This window comes from Schistocerca nitens, chromosome 1 (assembly GCF_023898315.1).
Source record: "Schistocerca nitens isolate TAMUIC-IGC-003100 chromosome 1, iqSchNite1.1, whole genome shotgun sequence".
Lineage (NCBI taxonomy): Eukaryota > Metazoa > Arthropoda > Insecta > Orthoptera > Acrididae > Schistocerca > Schistocerca nitens.
In genome coordinates, this window is record NC_064614.1 from 1,139,605,579 (window position 1) to 1,139,619,998 (window position 14,420).

At 44.8% G+C, this 14,420-nt stretch overlaps 1 protein-coding gene across 1 annotated transcript in view; it reads left to right on the forward strand.

Moving 5' to 3' along the window:
* The window catches only part of LOC126232590 (uncharacterized), a 62,333-nt gene that overhangs the window by 5,472 nt on the left and 42,441 nt on the right, over positions 1–14,420 (forward strand). The window contains exon 2 of the mRNA XM_049942807.1: positions 7,924–8,120. Within this exon, the coding sequence (XP_049798764.1) occupies positions 7,924–8,120 (197 nt within the window). The remainder of the gene's footprint in view (positions 1–7,923; positions 8,121–14,420) is intronic.

A 14,420-nucleotide genomic window follows, 5' to 3' on the forward strand; every position in this document is an offset into this window, starting at 1 on the left:
TTTGAGAAACAAAGCACAGCTGACGAGAACATATGTAGATGAGGGCTGAGCGGGCCCAGAATAAAATGGAGTTACTGAATCGCGCGGCAGGAGGAGGTGCTTGTGGAGGCGGAGGAACTGGGAATAAGAAAGGGGCCGCTGTGCGTCTTACTTCTTTCCCTTCTTTTCCCGGCGGTCGTTGCGGTCGCGCTGCACACAGTGTCTTAAGGTGTAAGACGGTCCGCGCCGCCCCCTCCACCTCCACCTTCCAGGCCGCCCGGCAGAGTCTGCATTCTCCCCACACCCTCCTCCTTGTGTGCCTGAGAGCCAATCAGCGCTCCCGTTGTTTGCCCGCCGCGTCCACCAGCGCCATCGCCGGGATTAAAATTTAACTCGCGTTGGGACACACAAACTTCCCCATCATTCTGCGTTAAGATAACTAATTTAATGGCGCGGGGGACGGTCGCCTCTTGTTTCAATTAGCAGATGGGATTTTAAGCAAGCAAGCTGATCGTAAAACTCTCACTCTGAGAAATCTCGCACCAAACATCAGTCAGACGTATTCCTCTCTTTCCTCACATTACTTACAGATGGCAAGTTACCTTTCAAGAAATCAAACACAATGAGATACTATGGACTGTAAAAGTTGCGAACATTTCGATATGCCTATACATTTGCACACAGGTTATCTCCACTGCTCTGTATACTGCTTGGCTGTAGAGTTTTGAAAGAACCATCCCAGCATTTGCCTGGAGAGATTTAGGGAAATCACGGAAAACCTAAATCAGGATGGCCGGACGCAGGATTGAACCGTCGTTCTCCCGAATGCGAGTCCATTGTGCTAGCCACTGTGCGGCGGCGCGGTTCTTTCCGTCCCTTTACGACGGACCTGCACCTACCTGTGAACATTGTCTCAGCAGATCATCAGGAGGAAAGCCGAGAGAAACCTACCGTACTTCCAAGTAAACCAGGCTGCAATTTAAGTCACTAATCTACGTTTCAGGAGAAAATTGTCACACAAATGAAAGTTTGGAAATTTTGTCCTCAATTAATATATTCTGAAACGTAGGTGAACAAGTATCACTGCCAAGCCCGTGCTAGTCTTAACACAGTCACTCACAATCCCTTTCACTCGCGTTAGCAAGTTTATGGTGTTGCATTTCTCGAAAACGTAATAGCTACAAAAATACTGATTGTTTTTTATTGATAATGCTCGCCAAATATTACGTCTGTCGGTACCAAATGCAGTCACAGTTTTTAGCCACCGACCTGCTCAATACGCCACGCAGAATATATGTCTTTTCTCGTCACAAAATTCTCTTAAAAATTTCGAACTTTCTACACACCCATCGGAATAATTATGCCGTCACTTTACCACACTTTTGATGTATGAAACACTGCTAGATCCGGCAACTTATCATTTCCATCGGAACTACTACGACACACGTTCGAACTGTTTCATGGCTAGGCTCCGACTCTTCTCTAGAATACTAAGTCTTCTCTCCCAGCAGAAAAAGGCGCGAGAAGAATATTGCTTTACCATTGGTCAGTTTACTCATCAGCCAATAGCAAAACAACACTCTCCAGCGTCAATCCGCGCATCAATAACTAATCGCAAAATAGTAAACCTAACGACTGCACTTTTTACCTTCGTAATTATCTAATATGCTGAAGTTTGCTTATGCATAAAGTTATTTACTATTGTTATTTATACCTGAATTAACTTTCCCTTTACCATAAACTTACTTTACAAATCTATTCTATAAATATCCCCTTTGTCCATATCCATACTTCTTCGAAATGGTTCAAATGGCTCTGAGCACTATGGGACTCAACTGCTGAGGTCATTAGTCCCCTAGAACTTAGAACTAGTTAAACCTAACTAACCTAAGGACATCACAAACATCCATGCCCGAGGCAGGATTCGAACCTGCGACCGTCGCTCTTCGAAATGTTCCTACACTAAATCCTACTACATAAATCGTTAAACAATTATCTTCATATTAACCTTAAACTATACTCACGCATCATTCATACTGCTAAAACACATTTATAACATTTTAGATACACAAAAAGACATAATAACAATTTATGAAAATACTGGAACAGTTTATGAAAAACATGCTATTACTTTAGTGCACTCTACTGGGCACAATCGAAACTAAAATCACAGTCCCCCTATCCAATATTGTCCTCTAACGGCTGATACATCAACTACGTGCGCGTCCAGTCTCGCATCACCATCTGTCACTATCCAGCTCTGAGACACATCTCCCACTTAACCGCCTCCAAGGCAGGATCGTTATACGGCGCTACGCCTCAACTGCGCCACCTCGCTCGGTTAAAAGATGATATAACTTTGATAAATACAGCTTCATATTGCATGGAAAGCATAATCACATCAAGGGAATAACAATAACTCTACAGAGAGAAGCTTCCAAAAAGATATCCGACTGCAATAATATGTTACCTTCGACCAGAACTTGGAGAGAGAGGGGCTTATTAAAGGCAACAAGTAATGAACAGAGCTTCTTCTAGTTTTTGCTCAGTGTTGTCCACGCCATGTAGTTTCACTGTGTACAGACACACTACGAGCGTCGTTTATTTTTCCGAAAGTACAGTGTTTAAGTTCGCATTCGTCAATATATAAGGAAATTCTAAGTGCCATACTGGGACTCGCATACATAACTTGGCGTATTGATACAAATGCGGTACGAACCAACTTAAATTCTCTCCAGAGAACTGTATGGAAACTACTTACGATATAAAAAGAATAGGGTTCGATTCCAGCTTCGAAGTACAGCTCTCGCAATACATTTCAAACGGACTAAGCGAAGAACAAAGACATGTGTATGATAGGAAGTCATTTTTTTCGGACAGACTGAAGAGTGTGCAATGGGCGTAGCAGCATGTTCACGTTCCTGCAGTCAACAGAGGGTTTCCGTAGTGTGTGGTGTGATAATGTAGAGGGATGGAAACAAACAGTGGAATACTATTTTTGTATTAGAATTTATCAGTGGAAATTGTGTATGAATCAGTGAACATTGTCCAAAAGAAAGGAATGATGCCAAGCAGTTGTTAAGACACTCATCTGATATTCTACAAGCGGAGTTTGTCCTGTCTGGCCATCCTGATTAAAGTTTTTGATGGTTTTCCTAAAATCATTTCTGGCAAACGTCGGGATGCTTCCTTCAGAAAGGCCACGGCGGACCACCTATCCTATCCTTGTAAAACTATACACTATTCTGTACATATCTATTGGAGCTATTTATTTGTACGCTGAAGAGTCAAAGAAACTGATACACCTGACTAATACAGTGTAGGACCCCGCGAGCACCGAGAAGTGCCGTATCATGACGTGGCATGGACACGACTCATGTCTGAAGTAGTGCTGGAGGGAACGGACACCACGAATCCTGCAGGGCTGTCCATAAATCCGTAAAGGTACGATGGTATGGAGATCTTTTCTGCACAGCACGTTGCAAGGCATGCCAGATATGCTCAATAATGTTCTCGTGTGGGGAGTCTGGTGGCCATTGGAGGCGTTTAAACTCGGCCACTCTGTAGCAATTATGGACGTGTTAGGTGTCGTGTTGTCCTGCTGGAATTGTCCAAGTCAGTCGGAATCCATAATTGACACGAATGGATGCAGGCGATCAGACAGGATGCTTACGTGTGTGTCACCTGTCAGGGTCGTATCTAGACGTATCAGGGATCCCATATCACTCCAACTGCACACGCCGCACACCATTATAGAGCTCCATCAGCTTGAACAGTCCCCTGCTGACATGCACGGTCCATGGATTCATGAGGTTGTCTCCATACCCGTACACGTCCATCCGCTCGATACAATTTGAAACAAAACTCGTCCGACCAATATCTTTCCAGTCATCACAGTCCATTGTCGGTGTTGACGGGCCCAGGCGAAGCGTAAAGCTCTGTGTCGTGCGGTCATCAAGGATACATGAGTGGACTTTCGGCTGCGAAAGCCCACATAGATAATGTTTCGTTGAGTGGTTCGCACGCCGACACTTGTTGTTGTCGCATTCGGGAGGACGACGGTTTAATCCCGCGTCCGGCCATCCTGATTTAGGTTTTCCGTGATTTCCCTAATTCGCTCCAGGCAAATGCCGGGATGGTTCCTTTCAAAGGGCACGGCCGAATTTAAATGTGCAACAATTTGCGGCAGGGTTGCACTTCTGTCACGTTGAGCAGTTCTCTGCAGTCGTCGTTGGCTCCGTTCTTGCAGGATATTTTTCCAGCCGCAGTGATGTCAGAATTCGTACCCAGCAAATCCGAATTCGGAACAAAACGGCAAATATACGTGCTGCTTTTTGGACAAAACCTTCTCCACTAAAGTTGACTTGCCAATATTTGTATCGCCAGATAAATATAATTGTTGTGAAACTTCCTGGCAGATTAAAACTGTGTGCCCGACCGAGACTCGAACTCGGGACCTTTGCCTTTCGCGGGCAAGTGCTCTACCATCTGAGCTACCGAAGCACGACTCAGGCCCGGTCCTCACAGCTTTACTTCTGCCAGTATCTCGTCTCCTACCTTCCAAACACAGTTTTAATCTGCCAGGAAGTTTCATATCAGCGCACACTCCGCTGCAGAGCGAAAATCTCATTCTGGATAATTGTTGTGATCAGGTAATTTGTGTACAAGCCTATATTTCTTTCTACCCTGATCAGGAGACCTCACTACCAGTGAGACCATTTTCTAGGATTGCCTTCAGGCTTAGAATACGTTAGAAACTTAAATCAATTCCTTCTAGTATGGGGGACTGATGACCTTAGCTGTTTAGTCCCCCTTAAACATCCCAACAACCACCACCACCACCTTCTAGTATATTTACCTGATTCATGATATTCGCGGTACACTCATGAAATGGTCGAACGGAAAAATCGCCATTTCATCGCTACCTCGGAGATGCTTTGTCCCATCGCTCGTGCACCAACTATAACACCACGTTCAAACTCAAATCTTGGTAACCTGCCATTGTAGCAGCAGTAAACGATCTGACAACTGCGCCAGACAGTTGTTGTCTTACATAGGCATTGCGGACCACAGCGCCGTATTCTGCCTGTTTACGTATCTCTGTATTTGAACACGCATGCCTACGCCAGTTTCTGTGGCGTTTCAGGGTATTATGGCGATGTCCAACATAATTAATAAATGGTCCCTGTTCGAATAAATAAACGAACAAATAATTTCACCATGCAGGGTTCTACAGCTTGAGTCAGTAGCGTGGATGAAATAATTATTCACCCGATTGTTATTTTGCAACAATTTTTTCGAATTTTATGTACATTCTTTTCCAGAGTGAGAGGTGCATCCCTAAAAATGTTTTCTAGTGCGTGCGATTTAGGGGTCTCTAATGTTTGGTCTTTTGTTTCAATACATTCAGATCGAATCCCCATTGGATCGCCTCTCGATCGACGCGAGTGCTATTGCAGTAACCAACGACTATACAGACCAGTCATCGGAGAGGGTTGTCTCTAAATGAATGTTGAAAAAGTTCTTGTTCAGACCCTGGATAAAATGTACTGTAACTGGATCGGTGTGAGCTCATTAGAGAGGACTCAAGATATTAGTCGATAGCGTCCGCCGAGAGGGAGTTGTAAGGGCGTAGACGGACTGTGGAGGAAAGGTGCATAATATGGGACACACTTTTGTAAACCCATTTGAAAGACCTAAAACTAGGTGCAATTCTATTTTTTATGGTGGTAATTATATCTTGCATTATTTACTTTTATCATACAATTATCGTATTTGTAATAATAAACAATCTTTCAGAGTAGTTATTAAATCTTCACAAACAAGGCATTTCATAGAAATGAGATCAAGGTTTCCTAATATGAGACAGTAATAATATTTTGCTTTAATTATTTTATTGCAAAAAATGGTTTAAATGGCTCTGAGCACTATGGGACAACATCTATGGTCATCAGTCCCCTAGAACTTAGAACTACTTAAACCTAAATAACCTAAGGACATCACACAACACCCAGTCATCACGAATTTTATTACAGAATAATGACATATGAATATACAGTTTTTACATGTTGCATTCATTTCTGTTATCCTTCACTCATTTTTACACTACTTAGGATTATATTTACGACATCCGGGGCAAACAAAATTGTCTTCTGCGACACCGCAATGTTCATGAGCCCAGCGATAACATTTCGTGCACTGCGCCCATTTCTCCCCGTGTTTGTCTTCAGAAAAGCGCCCAGTACAGAACAGACACTCTCCATCATCGTCATCACTGCTGTCTGAATCCCCACTGTCATCAAGATGGACATCGGATGCCGAGTCACTAGGCGATTCTTCTGTTTTAGGTCTACGATTTGAGGATTTTCCACTCTTCTCCCCAAATAACTGTCTGACTGCTTTCTTAGCTTCAGCCTCTGATTTCTTCTGTTTAGATTCTTGCAATTGCTTTACATAAGGAGTTGAAGTTAGTAACGCAGCAGAGCACGAGCTCGATGTCTGCCGGGCTGATAGCTTGACCATCACCATCAGTAGTTTCATTTTCGTTTTTGGCATCTCTTTCTTGAAGAGCGTCAGCATGGCAATGAACTGAATATTCATGTTCCCTAAAGACGCTTCTGTTTCATGGGATGAGACCTGTATTTCTGAAGGCATTCACAGATGCTTCCATTGTTGCTGCTCGGTTGTAAGCTGCCCCAAATAACCTGGCTATTAATAATGGGGAGATAACTCGACCTGGGTTACTTGCCAACCACGTTTCTATCTCTTGGGCATAGTAGGCTTTCGAAAGCCCCATAAATCCGACGTCAAGTGGCTGAATTTTATGCGTGGAGTGGGTGGCAAACATACAATATGAACATTGTTTCCACGTGCTTTATTTAACACATCGAGATGCTTTGTGTGGGAATAGTGCCCATCAAGAATCAAAAGACAGAGTCATTTGAAGATAGATATACATCACTCCCAAAATGATCAAACCACTGAGTGAAAATGTGAGTTTGTATCGATCCACTTGGATGACAAGCTGATATTGATCCTGCAGGTGCACAGTCCGTCAATTCCTGCTTCATATTCTTCCTTGGGAAGACGATTAGTGGTGGAACGTAAGTGTCAGCTGCGTTCAAACATATTACAACTGTGATGAGATTTCCCCTTTCTGCTGAAGTCAAGGCAGCAACTTGTCTCTTCGCTTTCATAGCAATAACCTTGCTGTGTTTGTGCTGCACAGACGTCACCCCAGTTTCGTCAACATTCAAGACGCGAGGCGGGTTATGGTTGACTTTAGACAGCACAGATTCGTAAATATCAAAAAATCTCCCTACATTTTGTGGAGTGAAAGCTTTCACTCTTGCTGCTGCAAGACCCTCAGAAGTTCTCATTGATAAAATTGGGTGTCTCTTGAGGAAACCTCGGTGCCATTTCTTTAAATTACATATAACAAATAGTGAGAGAACGAATTCCCCGAAATTTCCCCGAATATGCGATAGGTGTCGTAATATGCGACACTGTCGCGTATTTGGATCCCCATACTATCGCATATTAGGAATTTCGCCATCTTACACAAAGAATCACGCACTTGCTAACAACGTTCGTTAGAAAATGAATCTAACTGTCAATAATTATAGGTAATACCGTCACAAATAACAACATTAAAAGAGTGCAGTAATATCCACTCACTTTTAAGCTGAAATATTGTCTTAACACCGATGTCGCGAAAACTGCAAACACAAGAAATTTTGTATCAATCTCTACGTACTGTGTCCGGCTCAACTATGGCGTCCTACTCGCTGTGTCGTCGTCTGGCACGCAATAGACGTGTTTAAGAAACTCTCCACCAGAGTGCAGCCCCTAACATGAGCACAGTTGGGGTGTCTCATACTAGGGAACTAACGCATAATAGGCACCTTTCCTCTATACACAGAGCTGTCCGTCACACTTCGGCAGGTGGCAGTCAGCCGGCCACAGGCGTCGACGTCATTGGCACGTCGCAGAGGTGCGGCTCGGCGGCCGCGCTAGGCGGGCGCCGCCCACCTGCCTCCTCTTGGCAGCGGCGCCGGCTGCGAGCATCGACCGCCCCTGCGGTCGGCCGGGCGGCGCTCTTAATTAGGATTCTTCTGGCGGCCGCGGGACAGCGCGCTCTCGTTAGCGCCTGTCACGTCCCGGGCCGGCTCGCCAGCCCCACGACCGCCGCACGGCTTATCGCCGCTGGCAGCCCGCCAAGGCTCCCCCGCCTCTCTCCGCCTCCACAGAAATTCGATGCTCTGCTCAAGAAATTTCTCATTATCGCAGACTTCCTGGCGCCGCTATAGATTAATATTCTGCCACAGACGGCAAAGCTAACAGTCAACGCCTTACATTACGTCTGCGTTTCTTCTCATGCTCTGTATTAAATTTCTTTTTTCGTACTGTCTTAAGCGCTCAAACAAGCGAGGGGTTTCTAACTTGTACGCGAAGTGATCTTAACAAGATCTAAAAATTTATGGAATGTAAACTGACAAAACAGTAGCGAGTATGGCAAATCCGCAAGCAAATATGTGTCTCATATTGCTACAAGTGGCGGTATGTATATTTTCATTAACGTTATTCAGTCTTTTCTTTCAGTATCGTTCGCCAAATATATCTTTCACCTGAACACGAAACTGGTAATAAATCTGTGACGAGCCGCTAGTAATTAGTTTTCTTTCCTAAAATCCTGAAAACTCGTGAAAGAGCCAGTGCGGAGACGTACTACCATCTAGAAAGAATACATACAAAAAAATCGTTATATGGTAGTACAAGCGTCAACACATCTGAGTCTGCAATCATTCAAAACATTCTGCGGCTATCAAAGCTGTGAATAATTTACGAGGCTTTCAATATGCCTTTATCCTACATGGAACATATCTCTCAAACATCCCGACACCTTTACAAAATTTTAATGAACGTCACAAACCTCGTTTTTTGCATGAGAAAGTATGCTACCATTTAACGCTAGTTTTGAGGATCCTTGAGAGTATCATTAATAAACGCTCAAGTCTTATGGAGAAATGTCTCATGTTTGATCAATTTAAATCCGTATGTATGGTGTTGCCCTTGCTTAACTGTTTCGACTCACTTTCTTTGCCAATACTGTTATCTTCAGCTGAAAATTATTTTGAATGTGGAATAGGATTACTGGATGTTTGGAGAAGTCGGTGAAGGTGTCTAAACAAATTGTCCCCCGATTTAACGTCGTTTGCTAGCGGGATCACCAGCATTTCGCCTCCTATCACAATGCCACGAATAACATCGTCGGCAATAAAGGTTTGAAATTATAGAATAACAGCTTCATTGTTGGCTGAATACTCTAAGATGGGGTGAGATCTTCTTGCTCAGTTATCAGTAAAGTTTCTTTCATTTTCAGTATCCTCCAAGCTCTACTCCACAAAATAGCCTCTGGCACGCAAAAAGGACGTGATTATTTGCATAGATTTGAGCTTGCAACCTAAGAAATTTGCGCTATCCGATACTCAGAACCGCGTGAACCAAGCGAAAAATGTCGTATGTCGGCTTGACGTTGGGGTTAAAAGGAAAAATGTGTGTGTAGGACACCGGTGGAGAGAGAGTTGACGTTTCCGATATACCATGTACAACAATGTTATGTTACTGTATGATCTGTTGTCCCCTCTGAGATACGCTATGACACAAATGGCAGAAGGAAATGAACGTTGTCACGTTAATCAAGCACGGGAAGACAGATTAAAACTGTGTGCCGGACCGAGTCTCGAACTCGGGACCTTTGCCTTTCGCGGGCAAGTGCTCTACCATCTGAGCTACCCAAGCACGACTCACGCCCCGTCCTCACAGCTTTACTGCTGCCGGTATCTCGTCTCCTACCTTCCAAACTTCACAGAAGCTCTCCTGTGAACCTTGCAGAACTAGCACTTCTGCAAGAAAGGTTGTTGCGGAGACATGGCTTAGCTACAGCCTAGGGGAATATTTCCAGAATGAGATTTTCACTCTGCAGCGGAGTGTGCGCTGATATGAATCTTCCTGGCAGATTAAAACTGTGTGCCGGGCCGAGATTCGAACTCGGGACCTTTGCCTTTAGCGGGCAAGTGCTCTACCATCTGAGCTACCCAAGCACGACTCACGCCTCGTCCTCACAGCTTTACTTCTGCCTGTATCTCGTCCCCTACCTTCCAAACATCCTGTGGCTGAGCCATGTCTCCGCAATATCCTTTCTTTCAGGAGTGCTAGTTCTGCAAGGTTCGCAGGAGAGCTTCTGTAAAATTTGGAAGGTGGGGGATGAGATACTGGCATAAGGAAAGCTGTGAGGACGGGGCGTGAGTCGTGCTTGGGTAGCTCAGATGGTAGAGCACTTGGCCGCGAAAGGCAAAGGTCCCGAGTTATAGTCTCGCTCCGGCACACAGTTTTAATCTGCCAGGAAGTTTCATATCAGCGCACACTCCGCCGTAGAGTGAATATCTCATTCCAGATAAGATTTTGTTTCTTCGAATGACTTCCAAAGCTGTAGAAAGTTAACGAGTCCACACCAATAAATTCCTATTGTCTACTATGTATAGCAGATTGAGAGTAGGCTGTAAGGCGACTGCCTGTTCCGGGGGCAGTGTTTAGAAACTGCCGTCCTGGAAGGTCGGGAGCATTGCGTAAGGAAGGAGAGGCGGCGGCAGCGAGCGCCTGCTGCCTGATACGGAGCGCCAGCACGCTCCACTTAGCCACAAAGGCGGTCGCCGGTACGCTGTTTCCAGGGCCTCGGCGAACCCGGCATCTGGCGGTCGGGGACAGGCGGCCAGGCCACTCGCATGTGGGCAGCAGCGAACACAGGACGGGCGTCGGGTCAGGCAGTGGCTGGAAACGATAGCGAGCGACCTTGCCGTCTCTGCGAGTAATGCACCGTATCAACATTCCAACGCATTTACATTCCTGTCGCACGATGCGTGAATCTGATGATAATCATTTCCACTTTTGTATGAATGGAGTTCACTGCAGCGCACTCTTAAATGCACTAACCTGTAGTCGTACCCCTAGAAAGTATTTTGCTCTATGAATGTTGTCATGGCAGGTTACATCGTGAGTTTTTACAGTTAAGTACAATAACCACTAACCTGTCAAAAAAAGTACAAAGTCAAACGACCTCTACGCCTCATAATTGCAGCCACACCAGAAAAACTCTATTTACTATTACTTTTTCTGAACTCATATCTGTTCGTCATATACAATGGAACAATTTTTTGTCTCCTATCCTGCGAACAAAAATTCACAACGACAAAGTTTATCATCACTACCAATACAGTACACAACATAACGTAAGACTGAATAATTACAATGAGTCAGAAATAATCATCCACTGACCGAGATTAGGAGATTGAGTTAATTCCATTTCAACACTTGATACTAAAATATGATATCTGTACACCTGTGCAAAATGTAGAAAAGGTGATGGGGGTGTCTTATTTTTTCTTTTATCAGTACAAACATCTGCAGGGACAACACGATTTCATGCACCTTTAATTTTAGGTAAATCGTCAGATAAACGTCATTAACTGGTAATATAACTATATACTTCCAAGCATGCATGATGTCAAATACAAGCGTGTAAGCTTTTTACCATGTGACGCTCGTACACTACTGGCCATTAAAATTGTTACACCACGAAGAAGACGTGCTAAAGACGCCAAATTTAACCGACAGGAAGAAGACGCTGTGATATGCAAACGATTAGCTATTCAGAGCATTCACACAAGGTTGGCGCCGGTGGCGACACCTACAACGTGCTGACATGAGGAAAGTTTGGAACCGATTTCTCATACACAAACAGCAGTTGACCGGCGTTGTCAGGGGAAACGTTGTTGTGATGCCTCGTGTAAGGAGTAGAAATGCACACCTTTCCGACTTTGATAAAGGTCGGATTGTAGACTATCGCGATTGCGGTTTATCGTATCGCGACATTGCTGCTCGCGTTGGTCGAGATCCAATGACTGTTAGCAGAATATGGAATCGGTGGGTTCAGGAGGGTAATACGGCACGCCGTGCTGGATCACAACGGCCTCATATCACTAGCAGTCGGGATGACAGGCATCTTTTCCGCATTGCTGTAACGGATCGTGCAGCCACGTCTCGATCCCTGAGTCAACAGTGCGGACGTTAACAAGACAACAACCATCTGCACGAACAGTTCGACGACGTTTGCAGTATCATGGACTATCAGCTCGGAGACCATGGCTGCGATTACCCTTGACGCTGCATCACAGACAGGAGCGCCTGCGATGGTGTATTCAACGACGAACCTGGCTGCACAAATGGAAAAACGTCATTTTTTCGGATGAATCCAGGTTCTGTTTACAGCATCGTGAAGGTAGCATCCGTGTTTGGCGACATCGCGGTGAACGCACATTGGAAGCGTGTATTCGTCATCGCCATACTGGCGTGTCACCCGGCGTAATGGTATGGGGTGCCATTGGTTACACGTCTCGGTCACCTCTTGTTCGCATTTACGGCACTTTGATCAGTGGACGTTACATTTTAGATGTGTTACGATCCGTGCCTCTACCCTTCATTCGATCCCTGCGAAACCCTACATTTCAGCAGGATAATGCACGGCCCCATGTTGCAGGTCCTGTACGGGCCTTTCTGGATACAGAAAATGTTTGACTGATGCCCTGGCCAGCACATTCTCCAGATCTCTCACCAATTGAAAACGTCTGGTCAATGGTGGCCGAGCAACTGGCTCTTCACAATACGCCAGTCACTAATCTTGATGAACTGTGGTATCGTGTTGAACCTGCACGGGCAGCTGTACCTGTACACGCCATCCAAGCTCTGTTTGACTCAATGCCCAGGCGTATGAAGGCCTTTATTACGGCCAGAGGTGGTTTTTCTGGGTACTGATTTCTCAGGATCTATGCACCTAAATTGCGTGAAAATGTAATCACATGTCAGTTCGGGTATAATGTATTTGTCCAATGAATACCCGTATATCATCTGCATTTCTTCTTGTTGTAGCAATTTTAATGGGCAGTAGTGTATAAGTAACATAGAATCGGATGAGAGTATCTTCCATGGGTCACATATCTGGAATTTGTCACTAACAGCCATTATACATTTAGACGAATAGAAATACTATCGCAGTCGCATCATTCGCGATTACTGTACTGTCTACAATAACAAATGAAAAATTGATGTATCTGCAATAAAAATCTTTTCCAGCCCATGTCATTCTTTACACGCGTCAAAATATAATCAAGGAAACAGTTTCGAGTGATAGCGCATCTCTGAACGTGTTGGACTGTGCGCCTACCACGCTCTGGGTTCCTACTCCACGGCTTCTAAGGCAGGATCTAAGGTCGAGGGGCAGACTGCTTGGGAAAACGTCACGACCCCGTCGACAGCGCCCCGTCCCCAAGTCCAGAGATGTACGCCGGCCTGGGCGCCGTCTGATTTACTGGTGCGCCGAGACGCACAATAAAATTTAATGGTGCATCCCAGGCCGTGACCGGGGATTCCCCGGAGTCGATAAAGAGCGCACAGCCGCACTACCAAGACAGAAGTCTCGTGAGTGGCAGGTGACCCTTGTTCTCTCTTGCCCCATCAGCAATAATCAGGCACAAAGCAGCAGCCATTGTTGACGTTATAAATGTGACAACTTGCTTCGTTAATAAAAAAAGTAGGATCCAGGTAACATTCTCATTTAGTTGTCATATCACTAAGTAACAATTATTTCTCAAAAAAACCATCATGATGTTTCTAGTATAATAAACAATCCGAAAAAAGACCGTTCGTAAGTATAACGACGCTCCAAAAAACACATCACGTTTAGGTAGATAATTGTCTGATTGTAAAATATAAACTTTCACGGCCGGAATTGTAACAGTTAATAAAATATTCCGGGCTATTATGCCGTGGTCGAAGCGATTTCACTTTGAAACCTGACGTTTCGTCTCCATCTGCAGAGGACATTTTCAAGGGGGATCGTAGCTTTGTCGAATGTGCGATTCACCTCCTGGATAACTACCGACTACAGCAAAATTCTGTTTCCGCGAGCTTCCGCCCAGTGGCATGACGTCACATGTTTGAAATCCGCGAGCGCAACTGGTCGTTGTCGACTGCCGTCGTCCGCTCTTGCTACCATCCCATAGCCTATTAAAATTCATGTGACGTCACGCCATTGTGTGGAAACTCGCGGAAACGGAATTTTGCTGTAGTCGGTAGCAGACCAGGGTGTGAATCAGACGCTCACCAAAGCTACGATCCGCCTTGATAATATCCTCCGTAGATGGGTACGAAACGTCAGGTTTCAAAGTGAAATCCCTTCGCTCACGGCATAGTAGCCGGGAATATTTTATTAATTGTGAGTTTATTGTCAACCAGTAATTCAAAAATGGTTCAAATGGCTCTGAGCACTATGGGACTTAACTTCTGAGGTCATCAGTCCCCTAGAACTTAGAACTACTTAAACGTAA